Source organism: Glycine soja, chromosome 12 (assembly GCF_004193775.1).
Source record: "Glycine soja cultivar W05 chromosome 12, ASM419377v2, whole genome shotgun sequence".
Taxonomy (NCBI): domain Eukaryota; kingdom Viridiplantae; phylum Streptophyta; class Magnoliopsida; order Fabales; family Fabaceae; genus Glycine; species Glycine soja.
The window spans coordinates 26,879,824-26,904,591 of record NC_041013.1 but is presented as its reverse complement, the minus strand read 5'-3'; the positions used below and the strand labels follow the sequence as shown (position 1 = coordinate 26,904,591).

The 24,768-nt window shown below is 31.7% G+C and overlaps 1 protein-coding gene, 1 long non-coding RNA gene and 1 pseudogene across 9 annotated transcripts; 1 reads left to right on the top strand and 2 right to left on the bottom strand.

Annotated features, from left to right (window-relative positions):
- Positions 1 to 633: 633 nt before the first annotated feature.
- Positions 634 to 2,252, bottom strand: LOC114378901 (annotated as a pseudogene).
- Positions 2,253 to 5,931: 3,679 nt separating this feature from the next.
- LOC114379230 lies at positions 5,932 to 7,576 on the top strand. The gene is made up of 3 exons (XR_003659446.1): positions 5,932 to 6,020; positions 6,237 to 6,934; positions 7,344 to 7,576. It is a non-coding gene; the product is annotated as an uncharacterized LOC114379230 (long non-coding RNA).
- Positions 7,577 to 13,988: 6,412 nt separating this feature from the next.
- On the bottom strand, positions 13,989 to 24,474 carry LOC114379228 (probable serine/threonine-protein kinase At1g54610). Of its 8 annotated transcripts, none has more exons than XR_003659444.1 (10): positions 23,366 to 24,474; positions 22,176 to 22,460; positions 21,141 to 21,458; positions 20,376 to 20,603; positions 19,730 to 19,830; positions 18,963 to 19,080; positions 18,184 to 18,654; positions 17,442 to 17,606; positions 14,972 to 16,110; positions 13,989 to 14,766 (listed from the first exon to the last, which is right to left on the bottom strand). XR_003659444.1 is itself a non-coding variant. In XM_028337854.1 (9 exons), the coding sequence occupies exons 1-9, from the start codon at positions 23,780 to 23,782 to the stop codon at positions 14,743 to 14,745; spliced, it is 2,127 nt and encodes a 708-aa protein (XP_028193655.1). In that variant the 5' UTR covers positions 23,783 to 24,474; the 3' UTR covers positions 13,989 to 14,742. The 8 variants fall into 8 exon arrangements, 6 of the variants coding, with proteins under 6 accessions (XP_028193655.1, XP_028193649.1, XP_028193654.1 ...); XR_003659445.1 differs by lacking the exon at positions 13,989 to 14,766 and having other exon boundaries at positions 14,899 to 15,582; positions 15,667 to 16,110; XM_028337854.1 differs by lacking the exon at positions 14,972 to 16,110.
- Positions 24,475 to 24,768: the final 294 nt, after the last annotated feature.

Here is a 24,768-nt window from a genome sequence, read left to right as displayed (position 1 = left end):
TTAGCTAAAAACCTTCTTAGAATGATATCTTTCTAAGACGGTTCTTAGTTAAAAACTGTCTTAGAAGGATACATTCTCTAAGACGGTTTTTTTAGAGAACTGTCATAGAATGCATTTTTAAAAAAAATTAAAAATATATAGAAGATTCTAAGACGGTCAAAAAATCGTCTTAGAATGTAGACATTCTAAGACGGTTTTTCAGAGAACTGTCTTAGAATGTGTTTTTTTTTTAAATAAAAATATTTTGAATTATTGTAACTATCCACATCATTCACAGTATAATTATTCATTCATGCTATACAAATAAAAATAAGAGTAAAATTTGAAGACTCAAATGTACCGTGTGTACAAAAGTATTCATTAATACAGGTGACAGGAAATTATTACCACCCATCAAGACAAAGATAATCTAAATCTACAATTCATATATTAATTCTTAAACCAAATCTGTAGACTATTTTACAATTTGAGCTCCCTTCAAAAGAATCAGAGTTGCATTTTCATTATGATTCTGTACTTTAAATGGGTGTGTGCTAGCAAGAGTTTTAGATAGCAACAAGACAACAATAATTAGTTCCAGCACACATTAGATACAAATTCAACTACGGTCGAGGCACACAAGGCAGAGAAAATTCAGCATATCCATAGGGCTTTTGCTTTAAATTTGACAAACCCAAGAAAACTTAACTTGCCATCAGTATGGCGTATCCAATCATGAAGAACGACATGAACAGGGATAGAGGGACCAAGTCCAAGTTCCTAAAACAACATTTTGAAGAAATATGATGGTGATTAGCCATATATACTCTTGATTCTTGAACATTTGAAAAAAATGTAATTTACAAATGCTTATGACTCCGTAAGATTAGAGAGTCAATCAGTATGAGTATATTCTTGATAGATCCAGTAGTAATAAGTTGTAGGTAAGTGCATATATATATATATGTGTGTGTGTGTGTGTGTGTGTGTGTGTGTGTGTGTGTGTGTGTGTGTGTGTGTGTGTGTGTGTGTGTGTGTGTGAAGTGGCAGAAACCAACAAAGTGTATATTCATTAAATTATGCAAGAGATGCTATGAGATGTAGATACTCAATTATATGTTAACTTACTGAAGCAAGCTCTTCAATGACAATAGCCCTATTTTTGTCTTTATCAAAGAGTTCATATGCACAGCGGGCATGTTGTTCCCAACGATAAAGAGCTTCAAGTTGATGCACACTCAATGCAGCTGCACAAAATTCTTCAAATTAAGGGATCTCTACATACAAAGAACAAGGTAATATTACCAATGAAAGGAAGTCAAGGATGTGAGACTCTTTCATGGCATCTGTTGCGTATTTCATCAAGGCCTGCCAAGAGTAAGAATGAGAAAAACTTGTGGAATCCAACAAAGGGATAATTTTCATACATGACACATTGAAGTGATAACCAACCTTGTTAACGTTCTCTAAAGATATACTACCATTTTTTCTTGGTTCTAGCAGTGCAAATTGCTCTCTCAGATAATAGAGTTCATCAGCAGTCAATGTTTTTGACAAGGCCTGCCAAAGAGACAAATAAAATTAACTAGTACAATTTAAACCAGAGAGTTAATTTTAAGTGTGAATTACATTCCAGTGTATTTAAGAAGTAAAAGACTGGTGTCAGAACTTTGAATTCAACAACATATATACATATAAGTTAGTATCACACCTCCCCAATGTTGTTAGCTAAAAATTAGAAATATACAACACAGCTCCTACAATATACCACTGTCAGTTAGGACTTAGGATATCAATTTTTTTATTTAAAGAAAATCAAATCTCAGAGGTTTACAAGAGAGAAATAAATCGAAAATACTTGTGGTCAGAAGATTATATATCATTTTCAAACACAAGGGTTGGAATAAAGTAGGAATACTTCATTCCAACAAGAAGCATAAGATTATGGCTGACAATTTATCAAGTGGAACTTTTACATTATTGCAATTTTGTATCCAAGGATGACCTGCAAGCACAAGATTATGGCTGACAACTTGAAAAATGTCTTACTAGATATTATTGAAATTGATGATAGAGGCAAGAAAAATAACTCACTTAGAGCCTGAGCAGCAGATATTCGATTCTGTGGATCCTTATTCAATATGCGTTTGACAAAATCTTTAGCTTCTAAAGACAAAGATGGCCACAGTGTTTTGTCAAAGCTTGGATTAGCTTTCAAAACTACCATAAAAATACCAAACTTTGTTCGGGCCCAAAATGGACGACTGCCACATAATAAAATATATGTTATCACACCTATACTCCACACATCAACCTCTGTGCCATAAGATCTATGGAGAACTTCAGGGGCCACATAGTATGCACTTCCAACAATATCATTAAGCCTTTCATCTGTAAGATGTGATACAAGAAGTAAGAACATTGTCAAACTCATGAGACAAAGGATACTACTACCAACTACCAAGTAAGGACTTGTGAAGGAAGACCTGGTCTGACAAAATCTGATAAATGGCAAGGGGGTCAGAATTATCCTTGAAATCTTGAATATATTAGTTATTCATTCATACTATACAAACAAAGGGGTTTATAATAAAAAAAATCATTAGTGAAAAGAAGAGTTCAATTGCAGGAATCTAGAGCAGCATGTTGTACTATAAACAATTAAACATCAATATATAAACAATTTATACCTATTACAGTCTTGTTGGCAAAAACTAGAGAGGGTAAAAACACTGATTTAACTAATTGAAAAAGGTAAAAAAAATGTAAATTTAAAATTGAAAGGCTCAGTGGGAATTTGCTCTCGATAACTCTTAAAACCTTAAATCACACCAACTTTATTTTATCCCAGTTTTCAACTTTATTTTCTGGATTATTCCGCGCAATACCTGAAATGCAAGATGACGTTCCTTTTCCATATAGTATTTTTTTCATATAGTATGTAATATCCTTTTGCTGAAATTTAATGATTATTTCAAAAAGTCGAACATGTTCTCTGTGTCGGAATTATATCAAAATAATTATTAATTTGATTTAAAAATGGGCTCCCTTTTGCAATATTCATATGTTTGGCAAGTTGTATAATTAGAACGCCACTCCGTGGCTAACTTGATTAAAAATGGACCTTTTAAAAAGCTACACGACATGCAGGTCAATCAATTATAGACATAGTGGCTTTCCCATAAATTATATAATCAGATGTGTTCTAAAAAAATATCATCATATAATGTATACATTCACTTACTCATCAAGATTACTTGTAATGTCAATCCATTTTATTGTTGTCATCATGTCGACTGTTGACTCCGATACACATATTATGGAAAGAGTAAATAGGTATTTTGGTCCCTGTCTTTGTTCAAATTAGTCCTTATCCTATTGAAATGTAAAAAATAGTCTCTATCTTTGCATAAGTGTTACAAAATAGTCCTTGCCGTTAAATTTGAAAGTAACATCGTTAGTGAGTGCATTGTTGGCTAGATGACTCACCACGACTCCCTCTTCCTGAAGCGCACGGACTACCTCACCCTCACGCTCTTCCTCAGCGACGACCACAACCTCATCATCCTCATCGTCAACACAATCCAAAAAGACCTCGCCTCCGATAACTACCTCGTCATTTGCGCCGCTCTTAACGCCGTCTGCAGGCTCATCAATGAGGAGACCATCCCCACCATGCTTCCTCGTGTCGTCAAGCTTCTTAACCACTCCAAGGACGCCGTTAGGAAGAAGGCCATTATGGCACTGCACCGCTTCTACCTCAAATCTCTGTCCTTCGTTGTGCTGATGAAACTGAAACATGAAGAATCATCATCGTCTTCTTGTTCATCTCCCATCAAATTCCAAATGTTAAGGCATCAATGCAATACCAGCATTTTTGGCCTCTCCTTCTCCTTCATATTCTTCCTATGGTGCCTCCTCTTCTTCTACATCAAGCTTCGCCTCGTTCATGGCACTGGAGGTCAGGTCACTTTTTTTATTTTCATACATTGCAATCATATCTGCTCATGCCCATGTTTTTTGAAACGATAAATAACTTATAATAATACTTATTATTCTTATCAATAACCATGTTTTCTATTGAAATATCTGGTCTTGTTTTTATTGTTTTACAATTATAGGAAATGATAGACCATGCATGCCTATTATTTTGTTCCTATTAATGTCGCCGATCCTTGCTTGATGTTTTCTCAAATGCAACTATGTTAGAGTTCAATGAATCAGGTAGCTCCAACAAAAATGTTATAAATTCAGAACAAATATAACTAATACACTAAGTTATCTGGTATAATTCCCTACTCTTATTATTGATCCAACCAATATATATAGGCTATTAAAACCCTGATATAGAGAAAAAGACAAAAACTGATACATGTTATAACAAAATTTAATATATAATTATCTTAAAAATATATAATTAACATAATTTTTATTTGTTATAATTTATATATTTTTACACTAACCGTATATAAAAATTAAACTCGTAAGATAATAATGGATCAATTATTTTAAATTTAGAAAAGAAATTTTGTTTAGAAAAAAATCTTTTTTAAGAAACAGGAAACCAAAAAAAACATTTTTCTACTTTTAGGAATGTTAGTGCACTGTTCTTGACAATGTTTTAAATACTCTAATGTTATTTGTTAAAATTTATTAAAACTCACAAATTTTAGTGAATAATACATCTAAATTAGAAGAGAGAATATTTAATTTATTTTTTAACTCAATCAACCTGTTTTTAGAAAATAATTTAGTATGAAACTATTTTTAAAAACTAAATATAATCATATCATTTTGGTCAAATTTATTTGTAAAAAAGAAAAACTTTGTTAGTTTTGGTCCTTAAAACTCATTTTTTTTTTAGGAAAAAAGTTGTTGATTACACTTTTTGTATTTTTCTTGTAATAAACATTTTCTTTCCTAATCAAAGTCTCTGCTTTTATTTAATACTAAAGACTTGTGTTAACAAAACCCAATAAAAATATATTGACTCAATTATGAAATTACCCGATTGACAAGTTGTAGATAATGTCATTATAAATATTAAGACCGTAAAATATTAAGCATTGACAAGTTATAGATAATGTCATTATAAATTATCAGGTTATACATAATTTTATCATCTATCATTATACAAACAAGGCCCTGGATGGCCTACGTGTCGCGCTATGGTTAATTCACTTTCCCGCCCAAAAATGTCACATCCTGCTACAGTGAATGGCCTACAAAGCGATGTGTTTCCAATTCCAAGCGTTTCCAATACATTTTCCTTCTCCCGATGCGCTTGCATGTGCCTACAAAACGTTGCATTTTTTATTTTGTAATTAAATACCGTCTTACTTGTCGCTCACTGATTGGCGGATTTCAACTCCCCATTTAATCCCACTTAATTCCATAACATTCTTCTCTCTCCTCCATTTTTTTTTTGCGTCAATCTTCTGTTTCTCTTTCTCAACTTCTCACCTTCTCCCTCTCTCTCCCCCATTTGGTATTCCCCCAGCATTTTACCGTACTCTCTCATTTCTATCTCCCCTGTTCTCTCTCCCCATTATGGTTCCTGAGCCTTCCCCAACGTGTTCATCGTTTCCTATACCCATCCTTTTGTGTTTTCGTCCTTTTTTGGTGGTCTAATGGTTCAATATATTTTTTGGCATGTTGATTTTTTTTATGAATGCAGAGAAGGTGGAAGAACACACTAAAGTTGCGATTTTTATCTCAAAAACTCCATGAGTACAGGTTCGTAAACACAAAAGCTTAAATTTTTTTTGGGTGTTCTGCCTTTATTTTGTTTTCTGACTTCTCGCAATACAAAAGTTTAAACTTTTTTTGTGTTCATACAAAAGTTTAAATTTTTTTGTGTTCATGGGCCTTCTCCAACGTGCTCATTGTTTCCTATACTCGGCTTTTTGTGTTTTCGTCCTTTTTTGGTGGTCTAATGATTCAATATATTTTTTGGCTTGTTGATTTTTTTTATGAATGTAGAGAAGGTGGAAGAACATGCTAAAGCTGCGATTTTTGTCTCAAAAACTCCATGAGTGCAGGTTCGTAAACACAAAAGCTTAAATTTTTTTGGGTGTTCTACCTTTATTTTGTTTTCTGACTTCTAGCAATACAAAAGTTTAAATTTTTTTGTGTTCATGAGCCTTCTCCAACGTGCTCATTGTTTCCTATACCCAGCTTTTTGTGTTTTCGTCCTTTTTTGGTGGTCTAATGGTTCAATATATTTTTTGGCATGTTGATTTTTTTTATGAATGCAGAGAAGATGGAAGAACACGCTAAAGCTGCGATTTTTATCTCAAAAACTTCATGAGTACAGGTTTATAAACACAAAAGCTTAAATTTTTTTGGGTGCTTTGCCTTTATTTTGTTTTTTGACTTCTAGCAATACAAAAGTTTAAACTTTTTTGTATTCCTGAGCCTTCTCCAACATGCTCATTGTTTCCTATACCCAGCTTTTTGTGTTTTCGTCCTTTTTTGGTGGTCTAATGGTTCAATATATTTTTTGGTATGTTGATTTTTTTTATGAATGCAGAGAAGGTGGAAGAACACACTAAAGTTGCGATTTTTATCTAAAAAACTCCATGAGTACAGGTTCGTAAACACAAAAGCTTAAATTTTTTTGGGTGTTCTGCCTTTATTTTGTTTTCTGACTTCTCGCAATGCAAAAGTTTAAACTTTTTTGTGTTCTTGAGCCTTCTCCAACGTACTCATTGTTTCCTATACCCAATTTTTTGTGTTTTCGTCCTTTTTCGGTTCCTGGGATTTTTGCCGGTCAAATCCTTATGTTTCCCTTATTTTTGTTTCATGTTTTTCTTTTGTTTGCTTTACCATCTTTAACTTTTCTATATACTGACTGCACTTGCGCTATGTTCTTGGCCGAGAACAACAAATAATCCGAGAACGACAACTCTCAGAAAGAACACCAGTCATAGGTATCCCCCAACCGTAACTACAGGTTTGTTTTCTATACCATTTCTTTGTCATTTCTTCATTTGTTAGTTTTGAGTCTATTTTCATCTTTGTCTTTCGGTACCTATTTTGGTGTTGTGACTTTCTGAAACAAACATGCATAAATCTTTTTTTGTTTGGAAGTGCTTTTCATCTTAGATATGCATCATTCGGTACATCTTTTTTAGGTTTTATGAAAACTCAAAATATAAAAGGTTAAATCTTTGTTGTCCATTGGTCATTTTTTGTTGAAATAATTTTTTATTTTTGTTTTTAGTCCGTTTACACCTTCGTTTTCCATCATTTGTTTGTTATGCTGCCTTCTTTGGTCTTTTGTTTGTTGTGGGATGAAGAGGAGTCCAGTTGTTAAAAAACCAAACTAAGATCAGTTCATTTTCCATCATTTTTGTTTTCAGAAAGCAATGTTATGGGATGAAGAGGAGTCCAGTTGAATATTGAAGTCCAGAATCCATTTCCTTTTTTCAATTGTTTGTTGCCAAAAAATTTATGTAACTTTGTTTTATATTTAATTTTTGGATGTTGTTATTTAATTCCCTTGGGGAAGGAGACAATATTTTATAGCGGTTTACATTTTATCAACAACAACGTCACCAAAAGAATCATATATTAAAATGTGTTTTCAATAAAACCTTCCATTATTTATTTTTTTAAAATTAATTACAATTGTATTTTTACTTCACCTAATCAATGTCTCAAAAAAACAAAATAATTATCGAATCTTTTACTCCTACGTAAGTGAAGACAAAATAATTGTCCATTTTTAAATTTTTGTGAAAGTTGATAAAAATATATCATTATATTTTATTTTAAAAAAATTGAACTTGACATGTATTTATTGTTTTAGGTACAATTGTAGATTAATACAATTTTATAACCATTCGATATTAATATGATTATATTATCTGACTTACAAGTATTTGATATGTTTCCAAATTTATTGAAAATAATTTGAATGAAAAGTTAAACTAAAATAAAGTTAATTCAAATACGTTGCAATGTTTGTTGTACGTGGATTTTAGTAATTATGAAAATAGTGATAAATTTACATATAAAGATGAACTACGATCATGTATCTATCTAATTTTTTTTCTAAACAAATCTGTTTGAGTCAGTTAATTTGAATACGTTTATAGTGTTTGAAGTAAGTGAATTTTAATAATTATAAAAATACAGATAAATTTTCATGTAAAGATGAAGTGTAATCATATATCCACCAAATTCTATTTTTTTTTCTTTCTAAATTATATGTATCTTTTATAGAAGACAAAACTTTTCTTTTAAATATTACACGTTATGTAGTTTATTAAACGCCAATAATAGGTACTTAGCAATCAATTTTAAATATTCTATTAGGATATAGAAATAATCATAATTTTTAAATTAATAACCATATTCTATTAGGATATCGAAATAATCATAATTTAGATGTTGACTTATTCCTAATTAGTAGGTACTTAATAATCAATTTTAAATATTACAGTATCAATTTTAACATACTATTAAAACAACTTCAATTTTGTCTTTGTTTTTGCCGCAATCATTGTCAATTTATTGATGTTTAATTAATAAACATATTTTATTTGTATTTTTTTAATTTTCATTTCAAAATAATAGGTATTTAACAATCAATTTTAAATATTATGTTACGATATAGAAATAATCATAATTTTCAAATTAATAACCATATTATGTTAGGATATCGAAATAATCATAATTTAGACGTTAACTTATCTCTAATTAGTAGGTACTTAATAATCAATTTTAAATATTACAGTATCAATTTAAACATATTATTAAAACAACTTCAATTTTGTATTTGTTTTTGTCATAATCATTGTCAATTTATTAATGTTTAATTAATAAACATATTTTATTTGTATTTTTGTTAATTTTCATTTCAAAATAATAGGTATTTAACAATCAATTTTAAATATCATGTTACGATATAGAAATAATCATAATTTTCAAATTAATAACCATATTGTGTTAGGATATCGAAATAATCATAATTTAGACGTTAACTTATTCTTAATTAGTAGGTACTTAATAATCATTTTTAAATATTACAGTATCAATTTAAACATATTATTAAAACAACTTCAATTTTATATTTGTTTTTGCCAAAATCATTGTCAATTTATTGACGATTTAATTAATAAGTATATTTTATTCGTATTTTTGTTAATTTTCATTTCAAATTAATAGGTACTTAACAATCAATTTTAAATATTATGTTAGGATATAGAAATAATCATAATTTTCAAATTAATAACCATATTCTCTTATGATATCCAAATAATCATAATTTAGACGTTGACTTATTCCTAATTAGTAGGTACTTAACGATCAATTTTAAATATTACAGTATCAATTTTAACATATTATTAAAACAACTTCAATTTTGTCTTTGCTTTTTTTGTAATCTTTGTCAATTTATTGATGTTAAATTAATAAGCATATTTTTTTCATATTTTTGTTTATTTTCATTTCAAATTAATTGGTACTTAATAATCAATTTTAAATATTATGTTAGGATATATAAATAATCATAATTTTCAAATTAATAATCATTTTCTCTTAGGATATCCAAATAATCATAATTGAGACATTGACTTATTTCTAATTAGTAGGTGCTGAACAATCAATTTTAAATATTACAGTATTAATTTTAACATATTATTAAAATAGTTTCAATTTTATATTTTTTTTCGTAATCATTGTCAATTTACTCATGTTTAATTAATAAGCATATTTTATTCTTATTTTTGTTAATTTTCATTTCAAATTAATAGATACTTAACAATCAATTTTAAATATTGTGTTAGGATATAGAAATAATCATAATTTTTAAATTAATAATAATATTCTTTTAGGATACAAAAATAATCATAATTTAATCGATGATTTATTCTTAATTAGTAGGTACTTAACAATAAATTTTAAATATTATGTTAGGATATATAAATAATCATAATTTTCAAATTAATAACCATATTCTTTTAGGATACGAAAATAATCATAATTTAATCGATGATTTATTCTTAATTAGTAGGTACTTAACAATCAATTTTAAATATTATGTTAGGATATATAAATAATCATAACTTTCAAATTAATAACCATATTCTTTTAGGATACGAAAATAATCATAATTTAATCGATGATTTATTCTTAATCAGTAAGTACTTAACAATTAATTTTAAATATTACAATATCAATTTTAACATATTATTAAAATAGCTTCAATTTTATATTCTTTTTTCGTTATCATTGTCAACTTACTCACGTTTAAGCATATTTTATTCTTATTTTTGTTAATTTTCATTTCAAATTAATAGATACTTAACAATCAATTATAAATATTATGTTAGGATATAGAAATAATCATAATTTTCAAATTAATAACCATATTCTTTTAGGATATGAAAATAATCATAATTTAATTGATGATTTATTCCTAATTAGTAGGTACTTAACAATTAATTTTAAATATTACAATATCAATCTTAACATATTATTAAAACAATGTCAATTTTGTATTTATTTTTACCGTAATCATTGTCAATTTATTGACGTTTAATTAATAAGCATATTTTATTCATATTTTTGTTAATTTTTATTTCAAATTAATAGGTACTTAACAATCAATTTTAAATATTCTGTTATGATATAGAAATAATCATATTTTTCAAATTAACGATCATATTCAATATGGAAATAATCATAATTTAGACGTTGACTTATTTCTAATGAGTAAGTACTTAACAATCAATTTTTTAAAATATTACAGTATCAATTTTAACATATTATTCAAATCAGCTTCAATTTTATATTTGTTTTTACTGTAATCATTGTCAATTTATTAACGTTTAATTAATAAGCATATTTTATTTATATTTTTATTAGTTTTCATTTCAAATTAATAGGTACTTAACAATGAAAATTAAATATTATGGTAGGATATGGAAATTATCATAATTTTCGAATTAATAAGTATATTATGTTACATTTATGCTATGTAATTTTTGTGTGTATTGCTTTTTTTAGTTTATGGTGGAGGAGATTCAATCAAAAGGAAGAAAGAAAAAATGCACTCTATAATTTGAAGGCACAGACTAACACTACTAATATCTTATTGTAGTCATGTGATTCCCAAAGGTTCTTTCATGTGCCTTCTTCTCACATTTTTATTAATGTTGTAAGATTTTGGTTACCATCTCTAATGTTCTATAAATTTTAATTGTAGATTAAACGTGGACGGAAAGTTTATGCTCTGTAATTTTTGTGTGTATTGCTTTCTTTAATTTATGATGGACGGGATTCGATCAAAAAGAAGAGAAAAAAAAGTAGTCAACAATATGAAGGCACAGGCTAACACTACTAATATTTGATTGTATTCATGTGCATCCTAGAGGTTCTTTCATGTGTCTTCTTCTCACATTTTTATTAATGTTGTAAGATTTCGGTTACCATTTGTAATATTCTATGAATTTTAATTGTAGATTAAACGTGGACGAAACATTTATGCTCTATGATTTTTGTGTGTGTATTGCTTTCTTTAATTTATGATGGAGGGGATTCAATCAAAAAGAAGAGAAAAAAATGCAGTCAATAATTTGAAGGCACGGTCCAATACTACTAATATCTGATTGTAGTCATGTGCATCCCAAAGGTTCTTTCATTTGCCTTCTTCTCATATTTTTATTAATGTTGTAAGATTTTGGTTACCATCTGTAATATTTTATGAATTTTAATTGTAGATTAAACGTGGACGAAACATTTATGCTCTGTAATTTTTGTGTGTGTATTGCTTTCTTTAATTTATGATGGAGGAGATTCGATTAAAAAGAAAAGAAAAAAAATGCAGTCAATAATTTGAAGGCACGGTCCAACACTACTAATATCTGATTGTAGTCATGTGCATCCTAGAGGTTCTTTCATGCACCTTCTTCTCACATTTTTATTAATGTTGTAAGATTTCAGTTACCATTTGTAATGTTCTATGAATTTTAATTGTAGATTAAACGTGGACGAAAGGTTTATGCTCAGTAATTTTTGTGTGTGTATTGCTTTCTTTAATTTATGATGAAGGGGATTCGATTAAAAAAAGAGGGAAAAAATGCAGTCAACAATTTGAAGACACGGTCCAACACTATTAATATCTGATTGTAGTCATGTGCATCCTAGAGGTTCTTTCATGTGCCTTCTTCTCATATTTTTGTTAATGTTGTAAGTTCAATACCTTTGGTTATCAAACAAATTTTCAATTTTTTTTTTATTTTTGACTAAAGAGTTTATGATTTGTTTTGATTAATTATAAACTTATTTCGTTGACTTATATTTTTTTTTCAAATCTTTTTTCTGCCTCTTGATGTTTCATGACATAGTGAGATACATATTATCCAATTATGTAATCGTTTAATTCACATCTTTTTATTGTATATCATTTCTTTTATTTTAGACAATATCAAACAATATATAATATTAACATGTTACCTTAAAATTATAATTTATTATATACATATAACTCAATATCAATTATTCCAACTTAGTATAATTCACGTTGATGGTCTTCCTTGACATTACATGAGAATAAACCTTCACCGGATCTCAACTTTTCCAAACCCAAATCAATCATTACCTGACAATCCATCCTAATCAAATTCAAGCAGTTTTAGTGCGGCGTTATTATTTTCATTACCAAAATTGTTATTCGTACTACATGTCTTAACAAATGATCATTATATTCTTGTGAGTTTTTTTTTACACCCCTAATTCTTCTTCCTTTCTCTTACTGATGACAAAGTATGGTTGGAAAAATATCCGCAAGGATAATTATTTGCATTTGGAGCTGTGTACAGTGTACACACTGACACAGTATTTACTGTGCAGGTATGGGTGCTAAAGTACTCCCCCCACATGTCCCACACACATAAATGTATATATATAATATTTTGTGAAAAAATAATTATGTATTTTTTAATTTAATAAAAAATATTATTTTATTTTTTCAATTAGAATTGTTTTATCTTTATTGGTAGTTTTAGTTATTGCTTTTTATAGTCCAATTTCTAATCTTCTTATATGTTCTAATTTCTATTGGTATTAGTGGACCAAACAATATATATTCCAGTTTTTAATCTTTATTGGTATAAGTGTATGTAAAAATAAGAAGTTGATTATAATGAAGTAAAATATCCTATCCATTTGTGTTTTTTTTTTTTAATTTATAACATAATTATAAACTAATTAGTTTCAATATTTTATTTTTTAACATGTTTTAGAAATTACTGTGACCGCATGATATCCAAGTTTAATTAGAATTTTTGTTAAGCGATTCAAACATTAACGTTAAGAATCACTATGCTGAATGATTGTTTTTGTAATGTTTATTTATGACTTAAATTTGGACAAATCAATGTTATGTTTGTTTTTAATATTATGTGTGGATGATTTTAATATTATATTTTCTAAATTTAAGAATGCATTTTTAATTTACTTATAGTAATTCTTTCAATTGTTTTTTATTGATACATTAACTTTATACATTAGTAAAGTGCAAGTTGTGGTTGCGGATATGAGTATATAGGTAACCATGTATGAAAATGAGGATTAAAATTACTACCCATGCAGGTATGGAACCGGGTATGGGGATATTTTAAAACGGGTTAGGGTTAGGGATTGAGTATGGGATTATCGAGTATGAGATTTTTTTTTAAACGCAGGTATGAAGATGAGTACAAGAATTTTTTTAAAACATAGATTTGAAGACTGTATTATAGAACCCTATTGAAACTCTACCCATTGTCATCCCTAACTTCCTCTTTTACTTCTCTATCATGACATTCCCACCATTTTCTTTTCTCGCACTATTTTCTTTTCCTTCAATTTTAATTCTAATCAAATTAAATATGATACAAATTAATATCAAATTGATTTGATTACTATTAATAGAAGTAACTCATGATTGTTAATTTGGTTACACTTAACTTCTATCTAATTAATTCAATTTTAATTAAAAGATACCGAAGGTAACTTGCAATTAAAATTAATTAAAAGGGGTGTAAAAAGATGTACAGTAGACTTGTGTACAACAAAATTAGGTTTTTCGTTGTATAGTTTTACGATCCTTTTACACAACAGAGGGTGACATATCTCGGGAGATACCTCGGTTTACCACCTCTCCAGGTAAGAACAACCAATCAGACCTTTCATTCTGTTATAGAAAAGGTGCACCGTCTCCTAGCTTCTTGGAAGGGCTGCATGTTGAATAGGGCGGGCAGACTGTCTCATTAAATCGATCATCTCCTCTCTTCCAGTTTACACCATGCAACTTTTCTGGCTTACGCCCGCAGTTTATAATGGAATTGCTTTTGGTCTTCGAATGGTGACAAAAAGGGCTGGAACCTTGTGAACTGGAAGATGGTGACTTCTCGGAAGCAAACCAGGGTCTCAAAATTCGTGATTCTTGTCTCCCTAATATATCGCTGGTGGGGAAGTTGGTTTGGAGTATAATCATGAAGAAGGACTCGCTCTGGGTTCAAGGTTCAAGTTCGTATGCACAAATATTTATTGCACAATACATTTTTAATGTGAAGTCATCTCCTGATGCTTCATTTATTCGGAGGGGTATTTTAAGGGGCAAAAATACACTGTTGGGTGGTTTTAAATTTAGACGGGGTAACTCATCTGATGATTGGGCTGTTAGCAACAGAAGACATCGAAGCCCATATGGAGAGCGCCCAACAGGAGCACCAAGAGACCCATGTATCTGGACGACTATGCTGACTATCCTTAAGAAGGATAGGAGCAATAATGCTGTGAATCAGCTATAACAGAGTTAGTTAGAAATCATTTTGTTAAGAGTTTGTTAGTAATGCACTGTGATTTCTGTTATTGGACAGCTTATGATATGTATATAAAAGGATTGCAATGAATGAAAGATGTAACTAAGGATGAATTTCAGTATAACTCTTAGCATAGTAGGAGGTTTTCCTTGTCCTCGAAATCAAGGTTCCCTTACCTCTGCTCCTAACAGGCTACCTCTGGCCTAATGTGCCAATCTAACCCCTAGGTCTCTTGTCATGATGTGAATCTATGTCTTCGGGATATTATGATAGATGAGAATTGGTGCGCAAATCATTTATATACTAATACTATCCTCCTTGACTCTTTCATGCAGAACCTTGCCAGCATTGATTGCGTCCTAGCTCCAGGCTTTGAAGATTGTTGGGTATGGAAACATTCGGCGAATGGAACCCACACAGCAGCCTCTACCAACTCTTGGTTACTTAGCGTTCACAATGAAGCTCATCTCTCCCCGTTAGCGTCCTTTAGGTGGCTTTGGAAGCTTGAGATCCCTGAGAAAATTTGCATGTTCCTTTGGCTTATCTTGCATAAATCCCTGCCAACAAATTCAGTTCGTCGTCACCGTAACTTAGTGAACTCCCCAGCTTGTCAAGTCTGCTCTCATGTGATGGAGGACACTCTTCATTACATCAGGGATTGCCCACATGCGAGAGATATTTGGTCTCGTCTCAATTTCACTTCTCGAGTAGGGTTTTTTGACACTCACCCTGTTTGCCTGGATAAAACGCTTGATCTTGGGGAATAAGGATGTCTTATTTGCTGCTGCTGCATGTTGGATTTGGAAACGACGTAACAACAAAAAAAAATATGATGAGGGCTGGGGTATTTAGAAAGTTATCCACAACATACATTTTCTTCATGATGATTTGATAATGCATGTTGGTGTCTCGTGCCCAGGGAAGAAGTTCGGACCTCCTTTGCATTTGATGGCTATGGTGATGTTATGAAGGTCGAATTGCTTGCTTTGCTTCATGTCTTGGAGCTAGCTTGGAACAAGGACTTCAGAAATGTTTGCTGCGAAGTGGACAATCTTGAGGTAGAAAAGATTATCAACTCGCGGGAGTGCCCCCAGCTGCACCAACATGCAGGGTTAAGTATGCAAATTTTTTACCTTGCATATCGTAGCTGGTCTCTTTCCATCTCTCATGCATACAGGGAAGCTAATGAAGTTGCCCACTTCCTTGCATCTGTTGGGGTTCACCAAACCCAACCTTTTGGTATTTGGGATAATCCTTCACTTGCCCTTGAAACCATCCTTCTTAAGGATAGTTTAGGGTAGTTTCTCTGTTTTTCCTTTCCCCAGAATAAAAAAATTAGCAGGCAATAACAATACCTTATACCGTAAGTGAGAAAGTTTTACATTTACCATTTTTAAGGTTTTGCTAAGTTATATTCTTTTTTTTTTTATGTTTCCTTTATTTGTCGGTGACATTTTTTATTTTTTTTATTATTATTCTGACTTGCAGATTGTCAAAAAAATATTCTGGTAATTAATTTCCAAGAAAAATATTTTTGAAGAAAGAACGCAGCAAAATGCGGAGAGAAAAAATGGGATATACATAAATAATATTCACGCAATTAAAGAATGTAAAGACTAGCATAGTGTATACCACGTCTAAAAGCAGAACAGACAGATACTAACAATATTTATGGAACACTTAAAACAATATTTATGGAACAGGTTATGATAAATTTATATTTGTTTTTAACCTGACTCAATTAAGATCCAATAATATATAAACAAGATTGAACAACCTAACTTATTGACATAATATACTAATCTAAATATTATGTATAATTATATCGTAAAATTATTATAATATAAAACTACATGAGAGATATTTTACAATATATATTTCAATATAAAATATATCATGATACATAAAATATTATCTATTATGTCAAAATTTTATTAATATATACTTGTTAAAAAATTATATTTCCAAAAAAAAATACACAGGACACCAAATTAAATTAAGATAACTCAATAATATAACTAAGACTCTTCTTCAGCATACATTTGATCTGAAACTTGAAGCTATCAAAAATAACTTTGAACTAAAGTACTAAACCAGATTAGTGAACAAAATGGGTGGGGAAACACGCATTAGATACACAACCATGTCGAATATCATTTCTAAAACTTGAACCTATCAAATTGACTTTAAACTAAACCAGATTAGTGGACAGAATGAGTGAGAAACACGCGTTAAGATACACAACCACGCAATATGGGGACTCAGTACTGAAGCAATGAAGCCAATGATGCATCAGATAGAATGAGAGGAGACACAGAATAAAGAATATACTTAGGCATCTTCCGAGTGAATATTAACTCTATCATGACACAATTGTTCCCCAGATTTCTAACAGCTTAAGGCTGATAAGCTTTACAAGAATGGGCTTATGCCAGAAATTACAGCTGTAAGTAGAAATCATATGTGATAAATTTAAGGGAGAGTTTTCTAAGCTATAGAGCTACCAAACTCTGGGGCATTTTGCAAAGGATACTTTCTCCCTATACAGGCCCCCATTAAAAAAGAATAAAAGATTCTTTATGATGCCTTGCTGCATCTCAACAGCTCTACCAATCAACGTTTGGAAACAAATAATGAATTGGTTACCTGGTTCCCTTCAGCTTGGAGCCTCCTAATTTTTGCTTTATCCAAACGTGCCCGTCTAACAGCCTCTTGAATTTGGCGGTCATGGTCTTTCAACACCTGATCCATGTTGCTTGATGTTAATGGACCAGAGTAATGAATTTTATGACCCTCTGATCCATAACCAACCTGCACCATTGTGTGGGGAAGAAAAAATGAGCACAAGAAATATACAAGACCTAATTAAACCAATTGTACTTTCAGATCCTCTTTGTAAAATGATAACTATATGCCAATAGTGAATGCCATGAGATCAACCTAGCAATATATAGAAAATAATATACAAAAACAAATTATACAGTTCAACAACAATAACAAAAGCCTTATTCTACCAAGTCAGATCAGCTACATGGATAGCATGATGGAACAAATAGAATTATACAGTCTAAGCATATGTTTGGATTATCACGCAGATCTATACCATATATACATGATTTAGCTTACACAAATTATATTTGGTTTGTTTAAGCAAACGTGATTATGTCCCTAAAAGAAAATTTGACTAATCTAGCCTTTTTGGTAGAAAATTTTATACTAAACTTTACTAAAACTTACATTTGAGATAAAAATTGTCAAACATAAATCACTTCACTTCAAATTCAATTTTAACCAAAATCAATTTTGCAAAATCAAATTCATCCAAAATTAATTTCGCCTTAACATACACTATGACTGAACAGATAAGGGTAGAAATCAAACTACTTACAAGAACTAGGTCTTTGTTGCTGCTTCTCCCTTCTTCCTTTTGGGAAGTGCCTACTTGGCCCTGTACATGATGCCTTTGATCTTGTTTTATTGACGATTCAGAGAAGTCCTTGAATGATCCTGGGAATCTGTTCGTTAATTTTGAAGCCTCCGTTTGTGACGATCCAGATCTTTCTCTGCGATCATCTGACAACATACTCCTTGCAGCAACTAAGCCTGAGATTGTTGATAGGTCGCCCCCAACTGAAATCTTTGGAGCATCATCCTGGTTCTTCCCAGATTTAGCCCATGCAGTTCGGTGAGCCAGCGGACCCGAATGGGAGGCTCTTTTATGTTGTGGTACTTGAGTTTCTATACCTACTTCTACAGCTTGTGACGATCTGGGGGGATCAATGGGAAATCCAGAAGCTTCTTCAGGATGAGGATTAAACTTCTCACTTCTGCTTTTTGATTGGGCCTGACTTTGTCTCTTCTGTAACAAAAGGTTATTTAAGGTTTTGACAAAAAGAAAAGTGTTATAACAAAATAAGAGAGTAAAAAAGTACCCTCACAAGATGCAAATATGACATTTCAAAAGGGAAACTGAAATAAGATTCAATAATTCAACCTTCAACCAACCTTTTTTATTTTATTTTAGCACTAAGTTTAACTCTTAAGATGCCATGCAGATATTTTGTTAGAATACAAACAAGAGTTAATCCAAAAGCAAATTCATGCATTGACATTTGACAAGATCAGTAGGACAGCAAACAGGAAACAGCAAATACAGAAGGTCAGTACCTGCATTGACAGTGGCAGTTCAGCATTGGCATCAGGTGCAGGAACAGCTCGAGATTCTCTTGCCCCTCTTCTTTCAAGGTCATGTCTCTGGCCCCTGCTTCCTGTTGCCCCCTGCCTGCTAACATCAGAAAACCAAAATCAAAATCTAACAGTTAACTTTATGAGCTAGTAGTCAAAGAGTACAACACCATATAAGAATACTCCAGTAGGATAAAAAGCATGATTAACAAGCAATCAATCAATCATCAGTCTAATCAGAAAAATAGATAAATTTCATTGATTTATTGAATGATTACACACCTGTATCATGAGTCATATGGAACATCATCCTCTGCTCAATACTGTATTAGGCTAGCCACTCTATATGCCATGATTGACAATGTATATTTAACAGTTTCCAAGAAGAATATGGACATGGCTTCTCATAAGTATTGGGAACAACTCTTGTTCTTTGAACTTTTTAGGGTTAGTGGCAGGTTATAACTTATAAGTGGAAGGTTTATTCTAAATTTCTAAAGATTAAATCTAGCCAATACTGTTCCTCTTTTTCCAGTGGGTAGATGTTAATCAAACAAACATGAAGCCATTACATTATGAAAAGAAAGAATAAAAAAAAATCTTGACATAGATGCAACAAGAGTAATTGCAGAATTTATTTAGAAGATTAAAGATCTTTGAAAGTTGAAACATATAAACACACATGCAGAGGCACCCTTCAGAACTGAATACTTACACGACAAACATTCACACTAAAACAGAAAACACACCTTCTTGCTTGTTCGTCCCGTAGTTTGGCATCAAATTCTTTGCTAGGAGGATACTTTGGCAAACTTGAAGGATCACAAGGTAGAGGCTTTGTTGTGAAGAACTAAATAGCAAGTAAACCAAAAGGAGACAGTCAAGACAAATGCATATTGAAGTATCAGAAATAATAATTTACATCCAAAATAAGACAGAAATTAAAGCAACAATGCAATTGAGTAAGAGATAGCAAATAAATACACACTGATATGCGATAAACATATCAGGATATAGGTGAGGACTTGCAATAATAGCAACAAAGAATTTTCTACCATATTAAGTTCTTGGAGGCAATACAGGTGAGGACTTGCAATAATAGCAACAATAAAGACACAACATAGGAGCATCAATTTTATTAAAGCAAAAGGAAAATATGCACAAAAATGAAATAAAAAAATTCCAAGGTTGTCATATTTTGGACAACACAGCCTAAGTTTGAAATATAATTTAAACCAACTCATTTTACCAACAGGAACATCCCTCTTTCGTTACTATGTACTGATTGATACACATTGCATGTTAGGAACATCAGGACAGTGGGCATTAGCAGCAACATATGAATATTATAAAATGTATTCTTGTGGTCTTAAAAATTCATCATGAATTTCATACATCACTCTTCAAAGCAGATGCTGCAGTTCCACGATCAGCAGGATCAATGGACAAAAGAGTCTCCATGAGTGCTAAAGCAGGTGCAGGGAAATCCTTGAATGTGTCGGCAACACAACGCCAATAGGGTTGTCGGGGCTTAAATATGGTTGCATGTGGCAACTTTGATTTTCTCCAATAATCCTCAGAAGGTGAACCACAAAGTTTAAAAATTTTATGCAACTGCTCCACCTAGAAGACAGAACAGTACCTTTTAATCATCTTAATAATACAAGTATACTACTAGACTACTGGTGCACAAAGCCATACAAAGGAACATCAATTGGAAATTGTACAGACATAATATTTATCAGTTTTAATATGCACTACTGATATTCCCTTGTCAACACATCCTAATTAATGCTAACCGAAATAATTGTTCAAAAGCCACCACGCATAATACACAAGTATTTTCTAGAATTTCTTATGCCCCTTATGAAGAGCAAAAGTATTAACAGTATACTGCAGACATTTAAAAAATGATTTATGATGGAACATTAATATTAGTATAATATGCTTTATCTATAGACATGATTTAGCATAGAATTATGGAATTGTTGGTGTACTTGTTCAAAAGCCACCACAAAAAAAGTTCGTACACAGGGATAAACTAAAATTTCTTACCCCACTTATGAAGAACAAGTGTTCACAGTGCACTGTATACATATAATAGATTAAAGGGAAATACATTAATGCCACATTTTAACAGAAACATTTAAGTTCATATACCTCAGTTCTTCCAGGCATTATAGGTTTGCCAGCATACAACTCAGCAAGTATACAGCCTGTACTCCATAAATCTACAGCAGTGCCATAGTATGTGGCACCAAGTAAAAGCTCTGGTGGACGGTACCAAAGAGTGACAACTCGGCTTGTCAAAGGCTGAGTTTGATTTGGATCAAAAACACTTGCCAAACCAAAGTCTGCAATCTTCAAGATGCCATTGTTATCAATCAAAAGATTGGAACCCTTAATGTCACGGTGCAGCACACCACAGTTGTGGCAGTGGTCAAGTCCTTGTAGAAGTTGCTGCATGTAACATTTTACCTGCCAAGTTCCAATAAGAAATTAATCTCTGCTTGAATTTTGAGGTTGTGTAGGATTTTGTCTTTAACTAGGTTTCTTTTAGAGGAAAATCCCGAACCCTTTCATGTAGTTTCATCCCCTTATTTTAATAGTTTCCTTTTCAAACCCAAAAGTAATTAAACCTCAGTGGTCTTTTAACTTAGTCTAAAGCTATGTATGTCTTTAGTGAAAATATTACCCTTTCTTGTAGTTTGTTCCTCTTATTTTCAATCCCAAAAATAAAAACGAAAGGTTTAATTACTCATTTAGTCCATATAGACACAAAAGCTTTCCCTCAGTCACCATCCTTAAAAACATCTTTTAGTTCCTACATATACCATTTTTAATCCATAGGGGCTACAAGGGATTAAAATGATAGGTAGAGACTAAAAGGGATTAAAAATGGAATGTGTAGGGACTAAAAGGGGATGTTTTAAGTATAGGGACTAAAAGAGAAAGTTTTTGTAATTAGAGGGACCAAATGAGTAATTAAACCAAAAGAAAATAAAGCCCAATGACAATCACAATAAGTGTCTTCAACTATTAGCTTATAAGTACAAAATGGGAAACTTTATTTTGTCGAATATCACATTACAAAGCTATATGTAGCAGCGAGATTCTTCTTGGAATATGCCATAAGCTACATTTATTGTAAAACAGCAGAGAAGAAGTAGAAAATAAAGAAGCTTTGAAAAATACCTGTGCTTCCGTAAACTTCAGTTTAGGATGTGATGCAAGCCCAGCCAAATCATGCTCCATGTATTCGAAAACAAGGTATAAGCTGCAAGACATCCTTGATGTAACAAGGCCTTCCAGTTTTATGACATTTGGATGATCAAGCCTACGTAGAATGTGAATTTCCCTTGCCATGAAGCGAACACTCTCTGGCTCAAGATTATCAAACCTGACTTTTTTCAAAGCAACAATTTTATTTTGCTCAAGATCACGAGCCCTATAAACATTACTATAAGTTCCCTGTCCAATCTGAAAAATAAGGAGGAAAATCTTACCATTCAAGGAAAACTAAAACAGGCTGAAGACAATATCATCATTTAATTGCAATCCAAGACAAAAAAAAACAAAAAGGATATCTATAAATCTAGAAACTACAAGTATTGTACCTCAATGTTTTGTTATCTACATCAGAGGATGAAATCAAGAATATTAAAACGCAAACAGAAAAAGAATTGTAGTATGTCCAAATTCAAAGTAATTTGATCCTGGCCTTGTTGAAGAAAAAACAGTAAAAAATGAAGCATAACATTACGAGCATCTTTAATACAATAATTGATAAGAATCAAGAATTTTGTAAGAAATGTTATATAGTGAGATTGTAATATTCAAATATCAGTTTAAAAATGATAGGATGTGCATAATGCATTGGTGAAGGTTATAATCAAACAATGACAGCTAACCACAATGGTTTAAGAAGGAACCAAAAGATGAGAGTTCTAAATACCTTACGCAAAGTTTATCAATCAAGAGTTATTATTAGTAGTGAAATAAGTTACAAAGGCTCGTAAGCTACCAAAGTAGTTCATATAAAAAAGCAATTTTGGTCTATTTGGCAGAGAGGAACATATAGGTAAGTCTCACCACCATGGCAACTATTATATTCATAACCAAGAAAGGTAGTGGAGAAGTTGGTAACTCGTTTTCCTAATTGTCATCCCTGGCTTAAAGCATATTTTGGAAACATAGGTAATCAAAGAAACAAGAGAGGAAGGAAAACAAATTTAACACTTAAACAGATAAAGAAAACCAATTTGAAAATTCAACACTTGAATCAATATTCTAGCAGCAACTGTAAAACTAAAACCAGAATATCTGCATCTAACCAAAGCAATGTCAAAATTCCACAATGCAACCAGATCAAGAAAGAAACATACTTTATCCAGCTTCTCGAAGGAATCAGCACGGCGAGGCAACCATCCCTTAATAGCCTCTCCAGCCACTGCTGCCAGCCAGGATGGCCATCCAGCTGCAACCTGCTCCCCTTCCATGGCCTTGGGAACACTACCAGCCCCTGGATGTTGTTGAGCAGCAACAACACACTCCATTCTCTCCCTCTTCCTCTCAATATTTTCGTCTTGCAACCGCACAGAACCGTTCCCTTGCTTATCAATCAAAGCAGTCCTCACATCATTACCATCATACCTATCCTTCCCCCTATATGCATCCTCCCGCCTCAAGGAAGCACCCCTCGACACACGAGAGTCCAATGAAGCCGCCTTGGTCGACATACGCTCCCTTGGACTCTCCTTGCTATCCTCAATGGCAGAGGGCTTGCAACAGACACCACCCATTATGCTCAACAAACAACCCCCTTTCACAGACACCAAGTTTCAATCTCAATGTTTCTCAGTTCTCACCCCTTCAATTACATTCCCACGATACTATCTTAGCATTCTCGTCTTTACTTCACTCACCATAATCACCAATGTTACACAAACATACACACAAATGGTAATAGTAACAATAATTACTACAGTAACCCAATATTCACATAACCCCAAATGTGATCTCAGATTACTCAATCCACAAAAACTCAAAAACCTGACCAAACAGTTTACAACCTCAAATTCCACAAACCAAACCTCAGAAATCTTCAAAATAGTAATAATTAGACAAAAAAGAAACACCTTTTTACAAAGTGGAATGATTTACCCAATGAAATACCGGTGATTTATGAACGGGGAAGCATCAAACTTTACAAATGTGGAACCAAGAGAACGTTAAATACTAACTGGAGGGGTGTTCAGAAGTTACAAGCATTTGGGTGGAAGTGAGTTTGCAAAGGTGTGAATGTGGGACCCACCAAAGGCTTTTCCAGGACCCAGAGAGGAAGAGAGGAAAAAGGGTAACGTTGAAACTCAGCAACAGTGAAACACATGCAAAGGTTGGACAGAGAAGCCATGGATCTAGGGCACCATCACAAGAGGATTTCAGTGTAAGAAAGAAGAGAGAGAAAGAGAAACCAGAAGAGTGTGTTCCGTGATACGAAGAAATATGTAACTAGAATAACATAAATTAAATTCGGATATTTAATTTTTAATGATAATAATAATGATGATATTGTTGTTATTAAATTAAGTTTGAGTAAAAAGATGTTTCTATGACTACATGTATTTTTCACCACAGAAATGGAATTCTTATTCTTTAACAAGAAATGGAATTTCATTTATATAAGTGTTTAATGTAAATTTGTATTGCTGTAAAAAAATGTAAATTTGTATTGCTGTAAAAAAATGTAAATTTTTATTAGGTAAATTATTAAGATGAAATTCTTGGA

What these genes read in the sequence shown, in the direction of transcription:
- LOC114379228 (XM_028337848.1), bottom strand. Translation starts at nt 23,782, where the DNA reads ATGGGTGGTGTCTGTTGCAAGCCCTCTGCCATTGAGGATAGCAAGGAG. An exon ending in GCAACAAAGACCTAGTTCTT is followed by an intron (nt 17,607 to 18,183) that starts GTAAGTAGTTTG and finishes ACAATGGTGCAG; the next exon opens with GTTGGTTATGGATCAGAGGG. An exon ending in TCCAAGCTGAAGGGAACCAG is followed by an intron (nt 16,111 to 17,441) that starts GTAACCAATTCA and finishes TTCTGGGGAAAG; the next exon opens with GAAAAACAGAGAAACTACCC.